The 25,321-nt window shown below is 33.4% G+C and overlaps 3 protein-coding genes across 3 annotated transcripts; 2 read left to right on the forward strand and 1 right to left on the reverse strand.

Moving 5' to 3' along the window:
• Positions 1-1,391: 1,391 nt before the first annotated feature.
• LOC120178246 (uncharacterized serine-rich protein C215.13-like) lies at positions 1,392-2,042 on the forward strand. The gene is made up of 2 exons (XM_039184164.1): positions 1,392-1,421; positions 1,665-2,042. The coding sequence occupies exons 1-2, from the start codon at positions 1,392-1,394 to the stop codon at positions 2,040-2,042; spliced, it is 408 nt and encodes a 135-aa protein (XP_039040095.1).
• Positions 2,043-6,952: 4,910 nt separating this feature from the next.
• Positions 6,953-8,729, reverse strand: LOC120178247 (zinc finger protein JAGGED-like). The gene is made up of 4 exons (XM_039184165.1): positions 8,701-8,729; positions 7,785-7,876; positions 7,539-7,673; positions 6,953-7,443 (listed from the first exon to the last, which is right to left on the reverse strand). Exons 1-4 carry the CDS (start codon positions 8,727-8,729, stop codon positions 6,953-6,955), a joined length of 747 nt encoding a protein of 248 aa, XP_039040096.1.
• A 6,634-nt stretch (positions 8,730-15,363) lies between these two features.
• On the forward strand, positions 15,364-22,619 carry LOC120178248 (50S ribosomal protein L15, chloroplastic-like). The gene is given in 6 exon segments (XM_039184166.1): positions 15,364-15,447; positions 15,667-15,849; positions 21,689-21,806; positions 21,854-21,925; positions 21,928-22,001; positions 22,312-22,619. Coding segments are annotated over 6 exon segments (762 nt in total). The 3' UTR covers positions 22,543-22,619.
• Positions 22,620-25,321: the final 2,702 nt, after the last annotated feature.

Consider the following 25,321-nt stretch of genomic DNA (forward strand, 5'->3'; position numbering starts at 1 on the left):
TAAAGGTAAAAATCTCTCTCTGACTCTGGTTTTGCTTTGCTTGATGTATTTCTTTTGTGTATTTCTGTTCTGGTTACTATGGATATTTTTTGCTTTCGATTTGGGTGGTTGCTGATGGATTTGATGTGTTTACTATTTTTTTCGTTCGTAATCACTGATGGCTTCTAGCTCTCTCGTGTTCTCTATTTTGGTTTTCGATGATAGCTGGTCGATCCCCCTTTTTTTAGATGTGTTTCCTGGTTATATCCCCCTCATTCCCCGATGGTTGGTATCCTCGTCCTTATTTCTAGTCAGTATCTTAGTTTTTTCTACTTCCTCGTGTTTTGTTTCTCTTTTTTGCGTTTGCAGGGCATGGGCTCAGTCATGGCGAGCATGGGCGACGGTAATGGTGGCCTCGGTTTCAGTGGGTGGCCGACAAACGTGGTAGACAGATGGGAGGATTGAGAGCCGTTGGATCGTGAAGCCAGATCCAACGGTGGAGGCTCAGTTGCGCATGGAGATGGTGACAGGAAACCTTAACGGGCTGCAATGTTGGGCTTCAACCATCCAAGTCAGGTTGTTCTGTACCAGGCTTCGGCCTGTTGTATTTTAATGTAGGCATGTAAAAATAAAAATAAAATATTTAATGCATTTTTAATTGTTTAATTATTTAATTACTTACTGCATATATATATATACTAAAAATTACATAATATCACACTTATACTAATATTAATAATAATAAGCTCGAATCAACTTCGAATAAGACCCCGAATAAATTGAGCATCTACACCATGCTCTTGAAATAATACTTATTTATATGCTGTTAAAGAAAAGCTGCTAGGATCTGTTTTATGCCCCTATAATTGCAGAAATGGTTTAGGGAGTTATATTCATATTTGTGCCTATCCACTTTGACATGCAACCACCCCATCCAAAGTACAAAAAGGTGCCATCTTAATGGTAAAGTTATCTTCAAGGATACAATATATTATTTTTTTTGGATAATTAAATTTTATTACCCAAGGAAGCAGAAACTGCTACAAAAATCACCGATCACAAGAATCAAATGTATATCCTAATAACATAAGAAGACCGGTTTAGGCAATGCCCCAAGTGTTACAAAGGATAGTATTAATACTATCATACCTATTAATATTTTTCCCCCTCAATTTAATACCTACGAAATCTTTGATACAATTGAATAGATCTTCGGTTGTTCTTGATTTTGCTTGAAAAATTCTTCGATTGCTCTCTTCCCACAAAACATAGATTTTAGCAGTCCAAACAAGTTTAAGAATAGTTGTGATGAGGGACTTTCCTTTCCAGTTGTTGCTAGCCCAGTCAATCATGTCATCCTAAGAAGTAAAATATTTGATGATCCCATTTTTGTATAAGATTTTCTCCCGTAAATGAGTGGCAGTGGGACAATCAAAGAGCAGGTGGGAGCGTGCCTCCAGTGCTTCACTGCAGAGAACACATGTAATCAGATAATCAGAACGGAAATTTTAGGTTTCCCAATCATCAAAATCTCGACTTTTGTATTATGTGTCAGCTACTCTGTACTCTGTAGTTATCGTCTTCCACATTACTGAGTTTTGTACACATGTTTCCTATTGCCAATCTCTATCTTGTAGGGTTTTGTTAATTTTATGGAATAACTTGATCTTTGATGCTATTCACAGGCTGGATCGCAGCAAGTTTGTGCTGAAGCTGTTGTATCTCAAACTCCCAGTAAACAAGCCTCCTTTACTTCTTCACCTTCTAATGAGGCAAATACTATTTCGCCTACTAATGCTAAGCAGGCATATCAAAGCCAACAATCTCCCAGCCACGTGAGCAAATCGAGTACCAGTGAAATTGAGCCATCAGCTAAGAATGGTACTACTGCTGCTCCAATTAGGGAGATTAAAACAAAGACAAATTCTCGACCATCCGAAGTCTTGGAAAGAGCTCGAGCTGCCATTGCCTCTGCAGACCGTGCAACAGCAGCTGCAGGCGCAGCTGCTGAGCTGGTGAATGTGAAATTTGGTTCACTGAAACTGGAAGGAGCTTCATCATAATGATTGGATGACCGGTGTTGGTTGTTCAATCGCATGTGATTGTGATTTTCTTGAGCAGCATCTACTACTAATAAACTATATGGAAATGCTGAAATGTGCTTGAGGGAATTTGTAATGCTTCTACCATGGTATTATTTGTAATATTGGACTTTCCTTATTGTCCAAACCAAATGCTATTTGCTGCTCGGGGAAAACAAATTGCAGTTGTGGACAAATCTTGGGACTCAAATTGCTGTTGGTAGACTTGCTTTATATACAACAAAATTTCACGTGATTGAGCTGAACCCCCGTCTTTGATTTAATGAGAAGTTGTAACAACACAGGTTATGTTAACTGAGAAATTTGAAATTATTGAAAATTAAGCACAGAAGGATCCGCTAATTAAGAAAATTGATAACCTAAATCCCATGTAGAATTGCTAAATTTCAAATACTAAAATGACAAGAAGTATAATAGGAGGACTGATTTTACATTTAAACCAAGAAAAATTCTCTATCCTTTTTCCCTCTCACCAGCCACGGTCTCAGACCCTGCAAATGCTTAAAGCTTTAGCCTTTTAGTTCTACAAATAAAACAAAACAAAACAAAACAAAATAATTAAAAGAGTAAACTACATGTTTAGTTACTCGATTATCATTTTTGTTTTGTTTTGGTCATTCATTTATTTATTTTTTAAATTATACTTAACGTTGAGTTTTGGTTTTATTTTGATCACCCACCATTAATAAATTAACAAAACTGTTGATGTGACATTTTTATATTTTTAATGATTACATGACATTACCTTATGGTGACATATCAATATCGCAGTTAATTTTTTAATGGCGGTTGACTGAAATAAAACAAAAACTAAATGTTATGTATAATTTGAAAAAAAAAATTAGGTGACCAAATCAGAACAAAAGTTATAGTTGAAGTACTAAACATGTAGTTTATCCTATTATCAAAGATATCTTTGTTTTGTGTTTCTACCACTTACCTGCGTCTTGTTTTTATGTTATAGCAGTTTTTTAGGTGGGAATGTGAGGACCTTTTGAAACCATCAATAAGGTATCATTTTTATAGCTTTTGAACCTTGTCTTATTTATGTAGGAAACTAACACGAGTTTATCTTCATTTTAGTCTGATTCGACCCTTGACGTTGAGTGGTTGCTGTAAGTGGTAGATTTAAAAATATTTTTTTGCGAATGTATATATATATATTAACTATTTAAACTTTTGGTATAAAGTAGGAATAAATAAAATTTTAAGGTGAGTATCAATAGTAAAATAGATAATTAATATAAATAAATTTATATTTAAGAGTGGGCACGTACCCACCCTGAACTTGGTTTGCATCCAACACTGGTTGATGCACCCGATCTCTCGTCCGTGATTAAGGATAGATCGAATGGATAGGTGAAGACAATCGTCCCTTCTAAAAATTTTAAATTTTCATATATTTTAATTTTTTTCTTTATATTTTTTTGTTGTTGATAATATGTTTTATTCCTTAAAATTTATAAATTCATCTTTTTAATATAAAATTCGACGTATGTCTTAGTCCGTGGCACTATACTGCTATTTTTCAGGAATTAGATGACAAAGCTGCAGCATTTGGCGATGTCTCTTTTACCAAGAAACTGCAATCAACTTGCTGGTGCATTGGCCAAAAGATGGCGTGAAGAGATCCGACTTAATTGTTGCCTGGTGTTACCTGCTATTCTGTTTAATCCGTTGTCTGTTGTTAAACCAGTTCAAGTATTTACCTAAAAAAAATAAAAATCTTAAGTACTAAATTAAGAAAATGTGTGGAGTTGAAGTACCAAATGAGTATTTAAGCCTAAACAAATAAACTAATAAACAAAGCCGTACAGCAGCTTTAAACATTCTAACTCTGGTGTTACATGGTAGAACTAACGTAGGCTATATAGTATAGGCGTCTGCTTGCTCTGCCCCTCTTATGTTTTTTTCTTGTTTGCACTCGCGTCCTCTTATTTCAGTATTTTGACAGTTGAATCCAACTTTTTTTAGTGCAATACTCAGCCCTAAACATTTAAACCCCCACATGCCTATCTAATTTCAATGAATATTTAAAATTTTAAAGAAACAAAGATAAAACATCCATAGAAAATATTTAAAAAATATAAGAATTTGAAATTTCAAAACCGATAGACAAGGTGGAGGCACTAAGTCCCCTAGGAGGCCAACTGTCAAGTGTATCCCTTATTTAGTAAAAAATGTGAAATTTAGTTTAATAGATTAAGAAAAAATGGAAAAAATAATTTTTTTACATATTTATTAATTTTAAGAAAAATATATTAAAATTTCGGATCTCCGTTCTTAAAATTTTCGATCCGCCACTACCAATAGACTGTTTTGTTTATAGCCACGGCTCTCTTTCTCTCACAGGTGCGAACATGAGATATAAAGGAGAGAGAAATGTACGAGGCTGAAAGGTCGACATAGATCCTCCGCATGCGGGGCTTTGATCGATGAGGTAAAGCAACAGTGCCTCAGCAGTGCTTTCAGATTGTGTTACAATACCTATCTGGGTTTCTTGTGGGTTACCTTCCACGGTGATACTAACTTTACCCATCAGAATCTTGTGGGAGAATGTGCCCAAAACAATTATATCCTTTTTCTCGCCCGCTTCCGTAACCTTCACCGTGTTTAAGTATCGACCACCTAACACTCGAGGACAAGACGACAGCCGCTCCAAAAACCATGATTCCGACGTACGTTTAAGACAATTGTCATCTACAATGGATTTGAGACAATATTGGATTTGCCAAAAACAAGACTTTACTTGAAACACACGGAACCTTAATTTAAAAGGCTACGGTTGCTTTCCTTTTTCTTTTCCCTGATGGATAATTCTCCTCTCCTCCCTTGATGCTGCAATTGCAGATGAGCGTGTATTAGTTTATCTGAAATGTAAAGGAGTGGCGGCGGACAGTTTGCAGTCACACGGTAGGGCTAATAAACTAGGGTTTAGGGTGGCCTATGTTTTGAAGCCGATCAAACCAGTTTTGGGATGCCATTACTGGCCTTCAACCTCATAAACCTTGGAACTTGGCGGCATTAAAGTGTCTGAGTAGCTATTTAGCCTTTAGTTGCAGGCCATAGGGTTCTCTCTATCGAGCTTTGGAACCATTGATCTTTAATGGAAACAATCGAATTCCTATTTTTTGAAGAAGAAAGTGAACAAGATTCTTATGCACTGAAGGGGGCAGAGAGGGAACAGTTGAGTTTCTATTGGCACAAAATGGGCAATGACTTAGAGAGAAGGTGGCTGAACTGTTTCGCTGAGAGTTTCCTGACACAAAATAATCAATCCTATCAACGAAAAGTCTGATTAGCACTGAATACATTTCCTTTTCTTTTTAGTTGATTAAATGTTGCGTAGTTAATATTAATGCAGCCCTGCTGATATACTGCCAATCATACATATGAATACATCCCATTGTGGCCCCGACTATAAATGAGAGAAAATAAATCGTAACCTAATTCGAGTTCGATTTAGTTAAAGTTCAGTTAATATTTGAATTAAATATATTTGATTTGAGCTCAAACTCAATTCGAGTTTTTAACAAGTTGAGGTGAACTAATTGATGCTGAACTCAAAAAAACTTGCCAGCAATTTAAGAAAAATAATATATTATTTAAATCAAATTTTAATGATATTAACATTTAAAATTATTTTTTAAATGAAATATATGTTTTCATGTAATTAAAGTTTATATTTAAGTTTGAGTTCAAGCTTCAATTGAACTAAGTATGAGATTATTTTAAATTAAAGTTTTTTTCTTCAACTTGATTTGAGCTTCAAATTTTTTTATTTCGAGTTTGAATTAAACTTAACAATTTTAAGTTTACTAATTTTCGAGTCAAGTTTAAAAAAAGTTTTTGAATTAAATCAAATTCAGTAATACTCGAATTTGACTCATTTCATTTACAGCTTTGAACTCCGTCCCTTCTCATTATCACACTTTCTTCATCAAATTTCTCCACCAAATATACTTGAATCTATGTACTTCATTTTGAAGTTAGTGGATGAGAAAAATTATGACCCTAAACCCTAGCAATATATATTAAGAACAATAGGAGAGGGTGAAAAAACATTAAAGAAATCGAAATGTAAAAAGAGGGATGGGATATTTTTTCAGTTCAAATACAACTTTATGTCCAATGGGGATTAACAATACAACCCCATTTAGTCCCTAGAGCTCAAAGTCAAACTAGTTGAGAGTGTCCACGTGCTGAAAAAGCTGCCATAATCTCTGTACATAAAACCAAAACCTTTAGCCTCTCTCTTCTCTACTGTCCATTAAACAGATGCTTTTGCTTCGGCAAACAAATTACTATACGAGTTAGATGGGATTTTTAATTGTTTCGGTACTCTGATTTTAACACATCGTCTTGATTAATCTGAATTAATTTAAATCGTATATTTAGTTTTAGTAGGTGATTCTATTAATAGGAATTTTCTATATATAAAAAGAATCGAATTTGAGATCTTACTTAAATGATGTTAAAATACTTATCACTTGAATAATTGACGTGTTTTATACATATTTATTCGAGAAAATCAATCAAACTATCATGAATAAAACCCCATTAATAGTCAACTATAAATTACAGAATGAATAGACCATCCTGAGGCATGATTGAATTTTGCTCGGACAATTTCAATAAAGAAAAAACAGAAAATTCCCATGTCAAAATCCTCCAAAGCCTTCAATTTTTCACATAAATAAATACTAGCAAGTAAATTTCAATCAGTTGATCCAAATCCAATCCATACCGCAAACAACATCTGACACCGATTTTATTAAGCGAAAGAAGACTTAATTTACAAATTCATGACCCGCAACACCTTAACATGAGAAAAATCCTTTTAAAGTAGAAGATAAAGGAAGAAACAATCTTTAGAACCCGTCTTCAAACGGGTTCGTAGTAGGATAATCCAAATGTTGCTGTGTCACGTCTCTAAAACCGGCACCACCTACTGGTCTTGGTCCGACCAAATCTGATCTCCGAATCAGACCATGACCGAACCTGTTTCCAGCCGGGGTTCCAACGCAAGTATAGTTAGAGTCGGATGCGCCCAGATAGTTTAGGCTTTGCTGATGATATTGTGAATGTGACAATGAACCGTTTGTTCTGACGACTTGACCTAAATAGTAGTCGTTCATATCGTGAGTCAGGTGTACATACGGTTGCGGCGGCTGTAACGCCGGTGGAACCAACCGCGGCGAAGAGCCAGAAAACAATGTCGGTGGACAAACCGATATAAACGACTGTGTCGGATCACTGGGATGGTAGCTTGAAGGAGCATACCCTAGATGCCCGGTGGTGGTCAAGTTGTCGTTACCGAAGACCAGCTGCCGAGCCCGGTTCAGTGTCTCTGTCTCTCTTTCTGACCACCAAAACAACAGCATAAATTATATCAAATCAAACAAACATGGAAAAGCAGACAAGACCTTGAAATTCAGCAAACTTGACATGACTTGCCTTGGCGGTGGCGGTTCATGTGTCCCCCAAGAGCTTGAGATTTGCAGAACTTAAGCGAACAAAACCTACATTCGTAAACCTTCCCGCACTCATCATCTTTCCCGTCCTTAGCGCGGTTTTTCTTTGTCCTATAGCCTGCTTCATATAAATGAAAACTCAGCCCTAATCCACCTAAAATTGTCGTGTAAATAAAATCAACAAAAATAATTGAAGCTTCTTTCAAAAAAGGCTTAGATTATATAGTACCGGAGGAGGAGCCTTCCTCAGAGACCTGTTTACCATCCCTAGTGTACTCATCGGGCAAGAAGTTGAGGTCTAGAGGGTTCTTCTCAGGTCTCCTGTGAAACCAAAAAAGAAGAACATAGTCACACAAAACCCAATTAATTAGGAGATTTGGCGGAGAAAGAAGAAGAAAGGAAGTGGCCTTTCTTCTACGATCCACCAAGATTTAACACTTTATCCTTAGGATTCATACAACAAAAAGAAAAGGAGAAGATAAGACCTACATGGGTGGTACCGACAGAGAAAGTAAAAGATGAAGTAAAACTAGAGCTTTTAGGAAATTAGGACTTCAGTTGGAGACTGAACTATAGAGGCTGGTTGAATGAAGCTTTGAGGGCGGAGAAAAAATGGAGCATTGAAAGTTCTCTATCAGTTTCTCTGCCACTCTCTTTATCTCTCTTCTCTAATTGACACAACAATAAGGGACAGTGGCTCTCGCACAACTCAAAAAAAGGTGCTTGTGTTAATTGATTCAAACCCGTTCAGTCATTTGTTGTTGCTGGTGAATTACGTTGGTTCGAGAGAAAAAGACGTCTTTCCTACACAAACTAGTTCCATGGTTTGAGGGCCATGTTTTTCTTCCCATCCAATTAACTTCGTTTCCACAAGTGGACCTCATTAAACGTGAAACACATACACTAATTGATCCTTAACATGCATGTAAGAAAAAAAAATATCAAACGAGTCGATTGATTAAGTTTTGCGATTAATTGGTTCCCTATGTAGCTTTTAAGGGCTTCCTGGGTGATATCATTGTACCCTTATCTTTGCCATGGAACAAGGAACTGTTACTATCAAGGTCTCATTAACAGGTTTTCTGTGATCTAAGTTCGATGTGGACTGAACCCCACAAAACGTTGTTTTATTCTATGGAACTCACCTCCTTGCTTGATGATCAAGGTCCTTCATAAAATTGAATAATTTACTTATTTATTTGTTACGTGTATAGAAATTAATTTATATCTTATTCTAGCATGTAGCTAGGCTGCTATGCCTCTGTCTCGATATTACTTTATGTTTTCCCTCTATTCTGTAAACCCTCCCTCGTAAAAATCACTGAAATTAAGGTCATCTGAAGAAATGAATGAACAAGAAAAAAAATCATAGATCTTTTATTTTACTTTCCTTAATATGGTTAAAAATAAGGGTGTTAAAAAAAACTTGAATCCGTTAATTAGTATAACCGTTAATTTAACAGGTTAATTAATCGAACCGTTAATATTAAACGGTTTCGATTTAATCAAGCTGCTAAAAATAATGGTTAACGGATAAAGTTATGGTTACAAGTTTTGATAAAAAGTTAACGTTAATAAATTAAATTTAAAATTATATTTCTAATTTATTATATTTTTACACAAATAACTTAATATATTTTCTATTATTTATAATTTATATATATATATATATATAATAAAATTTGTATGCAAATAATTTAATATATATATTTATCATTTTTAATTTTTATTTCTTTGAAAATGTATAAATATTCTTACACCAATATAATTATGTGTTTATTGTTAGGTACTAAGATATTTGAAGATGTACATAATTACACCGATGTAAGTATACATTAAGTGCTACACTTTTTTATTTTATTCGCTTATATCAGTGTAAGTATGTGTTAAGTTATATATATTTTTTGTAGTATGAATAATGAAAATTTTTGACAAATAATTGTAATAGGTTAACCGTAGGTCAATCTGTAACTGAACCGTTAATAATGGTTAACCGTTAGCGGTTAACCGTTTCTTAATAATTAGACCACGATTAGAAAAATCTCATAACCGTTATAACGATTAACCGACCGTTTAGGCTAAATGGTACGATTAAACGTCCATGAACAACCTTAGTTAAAAATCATAAATCTTTTATTTAATGGACCCAACTTATGGTATTATCTAGAGAGAACAACCAACCAAATAACTTAAGCGACTTTGAAATAATTAAATCATTAAAAAAATAAAAAGAACAAAGATACTTTAGTAATGTTTCCTACGTGTAATGTTAAATTAAATTGAAATTAAAATAATTACTCATATTAAAAATCTGGGTAAGTTACAAGTTTGGTAACTGAAGTTTACTCTCTACTATTCATTATATTTTAAATCTTTTCAATTTCCTTATTAAACTTAATACATTGGTTTTTTTTATCACTGAACGTCACTCTCTCCTATTTTGGTCATTCCATCGTTAAATTGTTAACAATATTAAAAACGACGTCGTTTTTAAAAAATAACATTTTCACCAAAACGACGTCGTTTTGCATTTATATAACAACCTATTTTAACGGTCGAGTGGCCAAAAAAAACTCAATGTATTAAGTTCGGTGAGGAAATTGAACACATTTAAAGTACAGTGAGTGAAATAAGAGATATAGTAAAGTCAAGTTACCAAATTTGTAATTTACCCTAAAAATCTAATAACATAATATTAAAAACAAAACACAAACATTAAATTTTATTGTAATTTAACTTATATACATTGAAATCACCAATCAATCTTAATAGTAAAAAATAATTGTGTAGAAGTCTTGGGTACAAATTGTTACGTTTACAAGGCGTGTATGTATTGTTAATGACTAAGAAAGATTTTGAGCAAATATTACCTTATAATCACTCAGACTAATACAAAGATTAACATATATTAATATATACACAATTCAACCAAAACAAAGGGACACATTGACTATTGATGGAAGTGTGGTCCAATTCCCCATTGATTCAAAGTACTGTATAATTGGTACAATCCAATTCACTTCCACTGTTCATTTAAAGTACTGAAAATCAATTAAAGTTGATCCTTCCCTAATATAATTAAATAGCTGGAGACAAACCTTTACTCCTTTAAAAAGAAACAATATACTCTTTTGACTACTTCAATGGTGTAACTATGTCAGAATAATCCAACATGGAACTGAAACTAGTAACTATTATATTTTATTTTGATTTCAAAGTATATTACGTGCTAGCTGTCTTTATTTTACTTAAAATTTTAATATATATATATTTGTATTGATTTGATTATGTTAGTATAGTAATGATTATACTTGTAATTATACCCTAACATGTGAAATAAATTACAATGATAGAGACGGTTGTCGTAAATTAGCATTAGGATTACATTCAAGTCCATTATAAGTGAAACTCAATGACTGATCTCGTTATTAAAAAATGTATTATACTTTTTTTTGAATAGTTGGGATAAATTAAAAGATAATATTTATTTATAATATTTTTAATCGTTGACGACACATGTATACCTTACATACATAGCTACTTGAACTCAGGAACCGTTGAAATTATTGAATGAGTTCTATTTAATTATACTATTAAACAAAATGTTGAATAAGTTCTATGTAATTATACTATTAAACAAAATGTTTTAATTACTCGAGCTCAAACTCATATATATATATATATATATATATATAACCCATTAACATAAGCCCAAGCCCATGACTAAAAGCCTAAGCTCATCTACCAGACTACCAACTTAAAAGCCACAATGAAATACCATTTCGATTGAAACTTAACAGTTAACAATCTAGTGTAACACCCTCAACCCGTACCCGACCCGAATACGAGTCTGAGGTGTCACATTAATTTTTAGACTTTGACTCTTGACAAAATTCAAAGAAAATTTAAAACTTTCATTAAAATAAAAGCGGTTTATTTACATATATTGATCAAAATAATCAAAATCGATCAGAGCATATTCAACTCAATCACTTAGTACATGCCAACTATATTCGAAATATCCAAACACATTTAAATCATCTATTTTCTGATCTGAAATTTTGTAAGGGAGATGCTGATCTGTCTTGCTCTTCTTCGTTTCTCTTCTCGCTTCTGTAACCTACGTGTGAAACAATCACACGCTAAGTCTATGACTTAGTGAGACAATAAACATATATGCAAACTTTAACTAATAATCATACATAACGATTACTATTATCATTCATACAATTCATACACTCTTACAGGTAACAAATACATACATATGTGTATGTCATTATCATTCATATCTCTTATCTCAAATTCCTATGATCTCTTATATTCATATCATTTATCTTGAAAACTTGTTACTATATCATCATGTTCATGCTTAGCACTATCATTGATTCATTTTATCAATTTATTATGTAATTACCATTTGTACAATCATATATCACACATAACATTTCACAAGGAAACAAGCATATCATCATATCAAGTTTATTAATATTATCTCTTTATTAGCCCATGGTACACATGTGAGAACTAAAGATATGTGAGTACATAGAGGTTGTGCACTATGCTGTCACCACAACTCGTATAATTCCCTCAAGGGGCACTGAATATTTATCCCGAATGACCACTGTTTGTCCCGAAGGACCACTGATAATCCCTCGACTCTTGGCATGCCAACTATACCCCTAGCTCTCATATCACATAACATGGGTATTATCTTTTATACCATTACACATCTTCACATAGCCACATAGCTTTTCACATAACATTTCCATTTGCACATGTAATTACTTAACTTATTTTCACATAGCTCATGTTCCATATTCATATCTCATAAGCACGTAGCTCATATTACTTATATTCACATATACATTCACATTACCAATTCACATGGATATTTTCTCATAGCATATCACATATCTTCTATTATTTCTCACGTAGTCACATAGATCCATGGCATATAACATAATCCAAATTGCATATAATCACATAGATCATTTCTTAGATGTTCATGTAAACCTAAATATCATATCTTGTTCACATATAATCATATATACTTCATATAGTACATAGAAACACCTAGAACACTTCCACGTAGCTTATATCCTATCATCTACCTTATGTTCCGTTTCTTTGTATTCCTTTAGATTACATAAATTATGTCATATTTCTAAACATATATCATTTAATAGTATTTTATTTATATATTAATTTAATCTGTTTACTTAATTCAATTCCATATATTCCTTATAACCTTTTCATACAGCTCTATAGATCTTTAGCATATAACTTATCTTATATATTTGTATCATCCCTTTATATCAAGTTTCCTGATTGATATACAATTCCCATTTCATTATATAATTCAATCTTATTTAGGTCCCTTAACTCTCATTAAATCAAAAAGCTCTATTATCCTAATTCTCATAATGGATCATACCACTATGTACTTGTCCAACTCATGTTTCTATTATGCATATACTGTTACACATGTTTACCTAGTTCCTATCACTTCTCATGATCTCACTTTCATCATATTTTTCCTATTATTACCTATTTTATCTCATATTCATGTATTAATATAGTCTTATATTTCATTATCATATAACTTATATTTGTTCTCCTATGACTCTTCATAGACATCTATTTCCCTTTCCATATATCACTTGACTTATCTTCTATATTCCTATAATTTCATAACTTATTTTATATTCTTTCATTAACACTTAATAGTGTTTTTACATAAACCACATAGTACATACAAAAACATATCAATTTATATAATCAAACATACGTACACTTCATGTTATTAACATACTTATAATCAAGACTTAATGAGCTATTACTATAGGAAATAGACTTATCACAAGTCTAATTTCCATATAATTTATAAAATAAGATGCACTCACCTTGGCCTCACTAAGTTCCAATCCTCTTTTATGATTTCATTTCTTCCGATCGAATCTTAACTTGATGGTTATCCCGGGACTTGTTCGTACTCGATATCTACATATTTATACATTGATACATATCAGTATCTAGTTGATATACCCTAATTTATCATTTCTTAGACCAAAAGAAATGTCTATTTCAATTTTCCCTTGAAGTGCATCGATGCATTCTACAGTGTACTGATGCATCCCTTAACATGTGCATCGATGCACTCCTTATGCATCGATGCACTAATTGCATTCGATGTTTCCATTTTTAAGAGGTGCATCGATGCACTTCCTGTGCATCGATACACACTGAACAATTTCTGGAGATTTACCCTTGATGCATCGGTGCACATTGAATATGCATCGATGCACATTGAATATGCATCGATGCACATAGCCCAGAATTCATTTTTAAGCCCGCAAATCTACTCAAATCAACTCAATTGCTTCATCTTTCATCCCCTTTCATGTTCTCAACTCATATACACATGGTTAAACCAATTTATATCCATATAAACCATCTTTAACTTCAAAATTCTATTCCTTATATGTAACTCAAGAATTAAACCAACTTTGCAATATGTTTTGATTCCAATTCTATGGCTTCTAACTTCTTAATTAGACCATTGACAAGTCAAATTTAACTTCCAACTCTAGTTATGAACTCTATTTTAAGATTTCACCCAAGAACCTCAAATCTTTAATCCCTCCTAACTCCATCATACTTTGATTTTAAGATAACTTAAGCTTTCCTTAAGCTTAGTTATCATCTAATAATCAAAACCCAACCTTAAAATCAACAATTAATCCATAAACAAAGAAACTCACCTTTGAGCTTGGAGATACGGAAGGAGAGGAAGAAGAAGGAAGAAGAAGGAAGAAGAAGAAGTTCTGGAGAAATCTTTCCTTCCCACGTAGTTCTCTTATCTTATAAAGAGAAATAAAAAAATCTTCCTTGTCAAATGACCATTTTGCCCTTTAATTCCCTTAATAATTACTAGCAAATTTCAAGAAATATTTCCAGGTAAATCATTGAACTATTCAATTCTTCTACTTTAGTCACCAAGTTTTGAAACTTTACAATTTGGTCACTAACCCGACATTGAGGATGTTAGAATCTTGTTATTAAAATGAGTAAAAATTAAAAAAATAGTAATGAAATATAAAAATAAAATTGAATGGTCAAAATTAAAAGATGAATAAAATTGAGTGACTAAAAATAACTTACATTATTATTAATCTTTTAATATTTTTTTTACAAATATAATTCTGTATAAAAAATTTATTTTGTATAAGTGCATTTAATTTATAAGAAAAGTATTATTTGCTTGCTTCTGATTTATTAATAATATTTTTCTTAAAATGACTTTTATATATAATTTAGAAGAATTTTTATTTGGATAATAATTTTTTATTAATAATATATTTTTATCAACAATGATATATATTAAATCTCTTGTATGTTCTATCATTGAAATCTTCTCTATGCACCAATTGTATTGATAGTATGTTAAATATATAATTTTTTATTAAATTTAAATAAAAATAAAAATAAAAATTTTATATTTATATGAATATTATTAATTTATTATTAAAATAAAATTATTAAAAGAAACATCGTAATAACAATTTTTTTATTAATATATATAGCGTTTAAATACTCTAAAATCACTAATATTTAAATTCGAATCATTTAGTTATTAAGATAACTATAATTTAAGAAAGATACAGTTAAATGAATGATTCGTACACATCATCATAATAATAATTTAATAAAGATATAGGTAAATGATTTTGTATTTTTCAATCAAGTGCTGACAGATCTTATCCGTCGATCATAATGATCTGGCTTTCATTTTCAACTACTTCACTGCAATGGCAGTCATGCTCTTCCTCACTTTCCAAATCCTCCCATCGCAGTTTTACCCTCTCTTCGTTCAAGGTTCTTCTTCTTTCACTGTATCTTTGATTCATCCTATATATACTCCACACAGGACAACTTTGTTGAATTTTCTCTCTCTCTTTCACTGCAGGGAAATCCGAGGAATTTAAAACCAAACCCATTTCACATTATTTATATCAGGACCAAGCAGCTAGAGGTAGAACCAAGCAGCAAAAACCCAGGTGTCGGTCACAGCTTCTAACGTGAGGTTCCGGTTGGACAACCTGGGACCTCAGCCTGGTTCAAGAAAGAAAGGGGAGAGAAAGGGGAGAGGAACATCGGCCGGGCAAGGTGGCAGCTGCGGTTTCGGAATGAGGGGTCAGAAATCACGGTCTGGTCCGGGTGTTAGAAAGGGATTTGAGGGAGGCCAAATACCATTTTATAGGCGTATCACCAAATTGAGAGGAATTGTGCCGGAGGTAACCTGTTTTATTTCTTTCTTTGTTTATATGAACTTCAACTTGTCTGCTTTAGCCTTACCTTGGAACTCTGCATTTTTTTTGGAAATTACTCTGAACTTGAATTTTTCTAGTTTCATGTAGCATTGTTGAAAAATAAAGCGGCGGCAGAAATAATGGGCAGCAATTTGGAAACATTACTAGACGGAAAATTTGGCCATCAAATTGTTGAATTTATGTAACGGATAAATGATAAATTTAGTCATTGTAATTTAGGGTATTTATAAGATTAATCTTTAAGTTTCAACTATAAATACCATAGCTCATTTAGCTTCAAAATCATCCTAAAGCATTCTAGTTTTCTTCTAATACTAGAGAATTTAGAGAGTTTCTTGAGAGTTGTTTTCTCCTTTTTATCAAGAGAGAATTATTATTGTTCTCTCATTGGTAGATCGAGAGAGGTTGTAATTCCTATTTTCTCATAGTGAAATTCTTCTACCGTTGCCTGTGGTTTTTACCTCATATTATTTAGGGGGTTTCCACGTAAATTTTGTGTTTCTTTTATCTTTATTTTTATTTTCTCAAATTATCAGTTATGATTTTGTTCTATCCGATAGCCGTCTTCCGCAACAATTGATATCTGAACCAGATTTGAGTGTGGAATATTTGCTTATTGTCTTTGTGGTTGCCACCTAAAGGTGGATACTCCAACATAAGAAAGTAAGAAGATATTACCCATTCTTTGAAGGTTCCAGAGAACTATTCACGATAGTGAAATAGTGAGAGTTATCCGTAATAGAAGCTATGGCAACGAAATTTGATATTGAAAAATTCAATGGGAGAAATTTCTCACTGTAGAAATTGAAGATGAAGATCATCATGAGGAAATACGGTTGTCTAGTAGCTATCAATGAAAGGCCGGTGGATTTCACAGATGACAACAAATGAATCGAAATGGAGGGGAATGCTATGACAAACTTTCATCCAGCATTAGCAGATGAAGTATTGTCAAACATCGAGGAGAAGAAGACAATTAAGGAGTTATGAGATCATCTCACCAAACTGTACGAGGCCACATCGCTGCATAATAAAATTTTTCTTAAGAGAAAATTGTACACTCTTCAAATGCCAGAATCTACTTTAGTGACGAAGCACTTAAATACAATGAACACTTTATTTTCTCAGCTTACATCCTTAATCTGTAAAATAGGAGAACAAGAACGTGCTGAACTTCTACTTTAAAGTCAACCTGATTCGTATAATCAACTCATCATCAACTTGACAAATAGTAATGTCACCAGTCTAGTCTTTGATGACGTTGTAGCTGCTGTTCTACAAGAAGAAAATCGGCGCAAGAACAAGGAAGATAGACAAGTAAATCTGCAACAAGAAGAAGCGTTGACAACGATGAGAGGGAGATCAATAGAACGTGGCCAAAGCAGCAGTCACAAATATGATAGATCGAAGTCGAGGAGCAAGAAGAATTTAAAGTGTTACAACTACGGAAAGAAGGGTCACTTGAAGAATGATTGTTGGAGTCTAAATAAAAACTCCAATCCATAAGGCAATACCGCAAACACTTCAGCTGATGGAGATACTTTATGCTGTGAAGCGTCAACCACAATGGAATGTAGAAAACGATTTGCAGATATATGACTCATTGATTCAGGAGCAACATATCATATGACCTCAAAAAGAGAATGGTTCCATCATTATGAACCTGTCTCAGGAGGATCTGTGTATAGTTGCAATGATCATGCCTTAGAGATCATTGGCGTGGGAACCATCAAATTAAAGATGCATGATGGAACAATTAAAGTTGTTCGAGATGTGCGGCACATGAAAGGCTTGAAGAAAAATTTATTATCCTACGGATTGTTGGATAATAATGCAAGCAAGATTGAAACACGAAAAGGAATCATGAAGGTGTTTCGTGGAGCGCTTGTGGTGCTGAAAGGCGAAAAGATAGCTGCAAACTTGTACATACTAAAGGGAGAGAGTTTGGTAGAAGCAGAAGCCTCTGTTGCCTCATGTAGTTCTGATTCTACAATGTTATGGCATCAGAAACTTGGACACATGTCATAACAAGGAATGAAAGTCCTTGTGGTGCAAAAACTACTTCCAGGCTTAACAAAAGTATCACTTACTTTGTGTGAGCATTGCATAACAAGTAAGCAACACCAGTTGAAATTCAACACATCAAATTCTAGAGGCAAAAATGTTCTAGAATTGGTTCACTCTGACGTATGGCAAGCACCAGTTACATCCCTAGGCAGAGCAAAATACTTTGTCTCATTTATTGATGACTACTCCAGGAGATGTTGGGTGTACCCTATTAAAAAGAAGTCAGATGTGTTTCCAATTTTCAAAAACTTCAAAGCGCGGGTGGAACTTGATTCTGGAAATAAGATCAAGTGTTTCAGAACAGATAATGAAGGAGAATACATAAGTGAAGAATTTGATGACTTTTGCAGGAAAAAAGGTATCAAAAGACAATTCACAGTGGCGAACACTCCTCAACAAAATAGAGTGACAGAGCGAATGAACAGAACCTTGTTAGAAAGAAGAAGAGCAATGTTGAGGGATGCATGCCTAGAAAAATCATTCTGGGCAGAAGCAGTCAATACTGCCTGTTATTTGGTGAATCGAGCTCCATCAACTGCAATAGAACTAAAGACACCAATGGAGATGTGGACTGATAAACCAGCTGATTATTCAAACCTCCATGTATTTGAAAGTATTGTGTACGTGATGTACAACTCCCAGAAAATTTCAAAGCTGGATCCAAAATCCAAGAAATGCAAATTCTTGGGGTATGCTGATGGATTAAATGGGTATCGTTTGTGGGATCCCACTGCCCACAAAGTAATTATCAGCAGGGATGTTATCTGTGTAGAGGATAAACTACAAAGAAAAGAATACGATGATAGCGCTAAAAAGCCAGAGACTACACAAATACATGTGGAAAAAGAGGTTGAAGAAGGAGATTCTTCTAAAGTAGAACCAGCACATGATGAAAAGAACCAGAGAGTTATGAAGCTCCAACAACTCGTCAATCAGATCGTGTGAGAAGACGTCCGAATTGGCACTCAAATTATGTTATATAAGGAAATATTGCATACTGTCTTTTAACAGAGGACGGTGAGCCATCAAAATTCTAAGAGGCAATAAACAGCTCGGATGCTTCACTATAGATGATGGCGATGCAAGAAGAAATTGAAGCCCTTCATAAAAATAATGCATGGGACATTGTGCCACTACCATAAGGAAGAAAGCCAATTGGTAATAAATGGGTCTTCAAAATCAAGCGAAATGGTGACGATCAAGTGGAGAGGTATCGTGCAAGACTGGTGGTCAAAGGATATGGTCAAAAAGAAGGTATTGATTTCAATGAAATATTTTCTCTTGTAGTTCGACTAACAACAGTTCGAGTAGTTTTGGCAATGTGTGTTATCTAGAGCAACTAGATGTTAAAACAACTTTTCTTCATGGAAATCTTGAAGAAGAAATTTACATGTTCCAGCCTGAAGGTTTTGAAGAAAAAGAAAATAAGAACTTGGTTTGCAGGTTGAACAAATCTCTGTACGGTCTAAAGCAGGCGCCGAGGTGTTGGTATAAGAGATTTGATTCCTTCATTTTGTGCCTTGGATACAACAGACTTAATGCAGACCCTTGTGCTTATTTCAAGAGGTCTGGTGATAACGATTTTTTTATATTATTTTTTGTATGTGGATGACATGTTGGTTACAGGACCCAACAAATATCATATTGAAGAATTGAAGGCACAACTGGCTAGGGAATTTGAAATAAAGGACTTGGGATAAGAAAACAAGATTCTAGGGATGCAAATTTACCGAGACAGAAGTAATAAGAATATTTGACTTTCACAAAAGAATTACTTGAAGAAGATCTTGTCAAGATTCAATATGTAAGATTGTAAGCCAATTTCTACCCCTCTTCCTATTAACTTCAAATTATCCTCCAGTATGAGTCCTAACAATGAAGAAGAGAGGATGTAGATGTCTCGAGTACCGTATGCATCAACAGTGAGAAGTTTAATGTTCGCTATGATATGCACAAGACCAGATATTGCACAAGCAGTGGGAGTGGTTAGTCGGTACATGGCGAATCCAGACAAAGAGCATTGAAATACAGTAAAGAGAATCCTGAGATACATCAAAGGGACCTCAAATGTTGCATTATGTTACGGAGGATCAAACTTACTTATCAATGGATATGTCGATTCTGACTATGCAGGGGATTTGGATAAAAGTAAATCTACTACAGGATATCTGTTCAAAGTTACTGGTGGAGCTGTAAGCTGGGTTTCAAAATTGCACTCAGTTGTGGCTACGTCCACAACATAGACAAAATATGTAGCAACTACACAAGCCAGTAAAGAAACAATTTGGTTGAAGATGTTATTAGAAGAGCTTGAGCACAATCAAGAGTATGTCTCTTTATTTTGTGACTGTCAAAGCGCATTGCATCTAGTAAGGAATCCAACATTTCATTCAATGACAAAACACATACGAGTTCAGTACCATTTCATTCGTGAAAAGGTGAAGAAGGGACAGTAGATATGCAGAAGATCCATACCAAAGAGAACATAGCAGATTTCTTGACAAATGCGATAAATGCTGATAAGTTTACATGGTGTCGATCCTCTTGTGGCCTGTCAGAGACATAAGCAACATAATGGTACAAGATAGAAAGAATGGTGTGAAGATATGATTGTTCCAATTAAATCTTCAATTGGGAGATTGTTGAAAAATAAAGCATGGGAGACTGAAATAATGGGGCAACAATTTGGAAGCATTATTGGACGACAAATTTGGTCAAATTTGGCCACCAAATTGTTGAATTTATGTAATGGGTAAATAACAGATTTAGTCATTGTAATTTAGGGTATTTATAAGATTAGTCCTTAAGCTTCAACTATAAATACCATAACGCATTTAGCTTCAAAAACATCCCAAAACATTATAGCTTTCTTCCAATACTAGAGAATTTAGAGAGTTTCTTGATAGTTGTTTTCTCCTTTTTATCAAGAGAGAATTATCATTGTTTTCTCCTTGGTAGATCGAGAGAGGTTGTAATTCCTATTTTCTCATAGTGAAATTCTTCTACCGTTGCCCGTGGTTTTTACTCTATATTATTTAGGGGGTTTTCACGTAAATTTTGTGTCTCTTTTATCTTCATTTTTATTTTCTCAAATTATCAATTGTGATTTTGCTCTATCCGATAGCCGTCTTCCGCAACAACATTAGTCTAAATTCAATCAAATAGTTTCCCATGCGATATAACTTCTGTAAATGGTGACTTCGGGTTTGAGTATTACCATGATTTGATGGTAGCAATTAACAGTTTGAATAGATTTGTATAAAGAGATTAGAGCATTGGGTGGTATTTAATCACACTTTTTCATGAGAATTTGGTAGGACACATTTTACTATGTCCGAACCGAATTATTGTATCATGTATGAATTCTTGTGGTAATGAAGCTGGTACTGGGCTGTTTGTAAGTAAAATCATTTTCTTCATCTCATGTAGTGACAATTAAAAGCTTATCTCTAATAGATAATATAATGCATAAACGCGTGCAGGTGCTGGGTGAATTTGGCCAGCATGTGACTTGGTTGCATAGAGGAGTCGGTTGTATTGTTTTTGGAAGTCTCGGGTTGCTGATTGTTTGATGGTAATCTTTCGGTTTGATAAGGCTCAAGTTTGATTGGTGGAATTTTACAATTGTGTTTGAAGCTACTGATAATAGTTGGATAAGATATTCTATTTTGATGGTTCATTGTTGCATGGCTGCGGATTTTTTGTTTCTCTTTCTTTGGTTATGGCTTCTTCGTAGACTGGAGCTGTTTTTTCTCCGTTTTTCCCTGTGTTTGTCTGTCATTTAAATTGGGGTCTCCTGTTTGATATCGTTTACAAGATTTGGGCACCTCTAGATCACATTTTCAAGGTGTTTGGTATATAGTTGTCGCAATGAAGTTATCGCTGACTCGTTTTTGTTCAGGTATGCATGTTGGATTACCCAAATACATTCCGAACTTAAAAGACATCGAAACTGTTGGATTTCAAGACAAAGACAGGTGTAGTTGGAGACTTTAAAGGAGAAGGGTTTGATCAACCCATCAGGAAGAGAGAGGAAACTCCCTTTAAAGGTATATATGATTCCAGATTTATATTGCAACAACTCTAGTAATGAGAAGTGTAATGACCCCCACAGAACTTGTTTTCTCGGTGTGAAATTTCTGTTTTCTCTCATGCATGAAGGCATTAATCGTAACGAAATCGATTCAACCTTCTTGATTACTAATGGAAATAACAATGCAAGAAGTGGAAATGTGGAATATGTTCATTGCAAAATCCCAATTGTTAATTAGGAGGGAGAGGATTAATCCAACATGTGAAATGATGTTGCTTTTAACATAAAATATGGATTGTTATTGATTAATTAATGTGTTGATTTAGATTCTGTGCGATGGAGAGTTGAATGTAAAGCTGAACTTAAAGGCCCGTGCCTTTTCAGCATCTGCAAAGGAAAAAATTGAGGCTGCTGGTGCCTGGTTGTTCTCTCACTGTACTGCCGGGCGAAAGAAGTGGGTTAAGCCATCGACTGCGAAGAACCTCGCTCGAGCCGACGAATACTTTGCCAAGAAGAGGGCTGCATCATCATCCTCATCCGAGCCAGCGTCTGAATGAATATCATGTAATTGATCTGCTCTGTTTTTGATACAATGTTGAGAGCAATGAAAAAAATTGCACCATATTCATCTCCTTCGCTCTCCTTTTTGAGTTGTCGTTTGACTCGATTGCACAGAAAATTTTACAAAAATTTCAAGTAGTGTTTTGAATCAGTGGAAAGGATTATTTTTTAGGGTACGTTTGGTTCATAGAATGTAAGATTATATTTGGGAATAAAATTATCAGAATACAATATTACTTCGGGAATATTGTATTACTCTGTTTAGTTTGCTTACTAGGAATGTAAGATTATAATGTTTGATTTGAGGAATATAAGATTATTTAGATGCATATTTTACCAAATTATCCTTTTATATATATTTTTTAACAAATAAAACTTTAATATTAAATTATAAATATTTGAATGAAAGTTTATAAAAATATTTTAATTATTACACTATATAAGTTTAAATAAAAAAATATATTTAACATATAATTAATATGTCAAACTTATAATTTTAAATAGTTATCATATTTATTTATATAAAATATAACATAACATGAAAAATAATATTGTGATATCGAGTAGACAACTACATTATTTTTTAATGTATAAGATATATTTTTTTAATTACTTAAAATTAAATATTATTTTAAATATTTACATTTTTACAATATTCATCTCATAAAATTATAAAATAATTAATATATTAAATATTAAAAATATTAAATAATTTTAACTACTCAAATTTATTAATATTTTATTAATTAATTTTTTTGTATATTATTATTATTAAATTTATAATTTAGAGTAAAACACGAAGAATAAGAATTGAGAATAATCTATATGAAAAAATTATTATTTCAATTGTATATCTTTCCAAAATTATGAGAATTATTCATTACCTAAGAAACTAAAAGTAATGATATTCTCATCATTTTTAACTCAAAAATACTACTAATAATAATAAATTATTACTTGATAATAATTTTTTCCGTGAATCAAACAACCTGCATTATTAGAATTCATATTGTCCACCCAAAAATGGCATTTGAAAGAGGAACTAAAGTATTTCGTCTTCTACCCTAGAGCTGGAGACGTGACACTCAAGGGGAAAACTACCGAGATAATGCATGTGGGAATGTTTAATTCCCAAAATAATGAACTCATTTGATTATTTCTCCAAATGGGGTGTTTGCTACAGGATAAATGGAAAGCATGGGATCTCTCGGCGTCTTTAGTGTGTTGCAATTGTTGAAGGGATATCTCGGCATCTTCATCTTTGCTGCATGTGGGAGCTGCTGCTGCTGAAGCTGGAGGCCTAAACATGAGCAGCTGTTGCATGTTGGACCTGCTGCTGCTGAAGCTGGGGGGCCTGGACGTGTGCAGAGAAGGCACATGAATCTTGGTATGCATGCAATGGGATCTCTCGGCGTCTTTTTCTTATTGCATGTGAGATGTCTCAGCGTCTTGTTCAATTGCATGTGGCAGGAATCTTGCATGCATGCTTTCTCCTAAGATCTCTCGGCGTCTTCTTGGGGGATTTCTCAGCGTCTTCTTGAGCAATATGTGATAGGTCCACCAATAATGCATGTGCGGGTCGTTTATAATAATGCATGCACGAGTTGTTTATAAGAGGGCTCGAGGGAATACAATGTGCACATGAGTTGGGATTGCAATTACAGAAGCAAAGAAAGCAAAGTGTGAGGACATCGTGGTAAAAAACAATTCAGGTAATTTTAAAACTACAGCCTTAGATCCCATATTCTTCTTCTTTTAAAGGTTTACTGTTTCATCCACTGGTTCATTCATTCATTTCTTAGTTTATGGTTAAAAAATCATGTAATTTTATGATTATTGTCATGATGTAAAATTTTGATTTATATGTTGTTACATACTTTGAAATAAGCTTTGGACCATTTTGGAACATTGTAAAGTTATAGGGATCATTTTGGAACATTGTAATGTTATAGGGACCATTTTGGAATATTGTAATGTTATAGGGACCTTTTTGAAAATTTTAAGGAATTTAAGGATTAAGATGTAAATTATTAAAATTTGGTATACTATGCTGGAATTTAGTATTAGTATTAGTATGCTTAATTGGTTTAATTTGACGGAATTTATAAGTTTATAGATTAAATTGCAAAGTTTGAAAATGTTGAGAACCAAATAGTAAGTAGGAAAAGGTTATTGTATTAAATTAGAAAGTAAGGTTTGAAAAGTCATGTGAGTGGAAATGATAAGTAATATGTCAAACGAAAATGGAGTAATAACCGATCTAAGTTGAACCTGCAAAGGTTGATCGTTTTATTTTTGAAGTTTATTTTTTTATTAAAGTAGATAACTTCCTTACTATTGTTGAAAATTTGAATAAAACAATAACCGGTTGTTATAATGAAAAACACGTAAGTTATCTCTAGTTTCCCATGTGAACTCCGTTTATTTTTTTCCAACATATTAAGTTGTATTTGAGTGTAATATTTATTTATTTTTGTCTAGATTTGTTGAAACATGACAGAAAAAAATGTTCTTTTGAGGCTAGATGGTCGACACATTTCGAGTCATTTGGGAGAACTGGTAATATGATCGAATAATTTTTTTTATTTGAGAACGGTGAATTAATTCTAATTACATGGATTAACAAATTGCAGGATGACGAACAACGAGTCATTCGTACAAGACTTATCAATAGTGAGATGACAAATCAACGTATTATCGATAATTTGAAAATAGTCGATTTTTATGATGTCGTTTTTGTAAGAGAATTTTGGTTGGTCACCGGTTTGATCAGTG

The sequence above is a fragment of the Hibiscus syriacus genome, unplaced genomic scaffold, assembly GCF_006381635.1.
Source record: "Hibiscus syriacus cultivar Baekdansim isolate YM2019G1 unplaced genomic scaffold, ASM638163v2 tig00112344_pilon, whole genome shotgun sequence".
In the NCBI taxonomy this organism is placed as follows: domain Eukaryota; kingdom Viridiplantae; phylum Streptophyta; class Magnoliopsida; order Malvales; family Malvaceae; genus Hibiscus; species Hibiscus syriacus.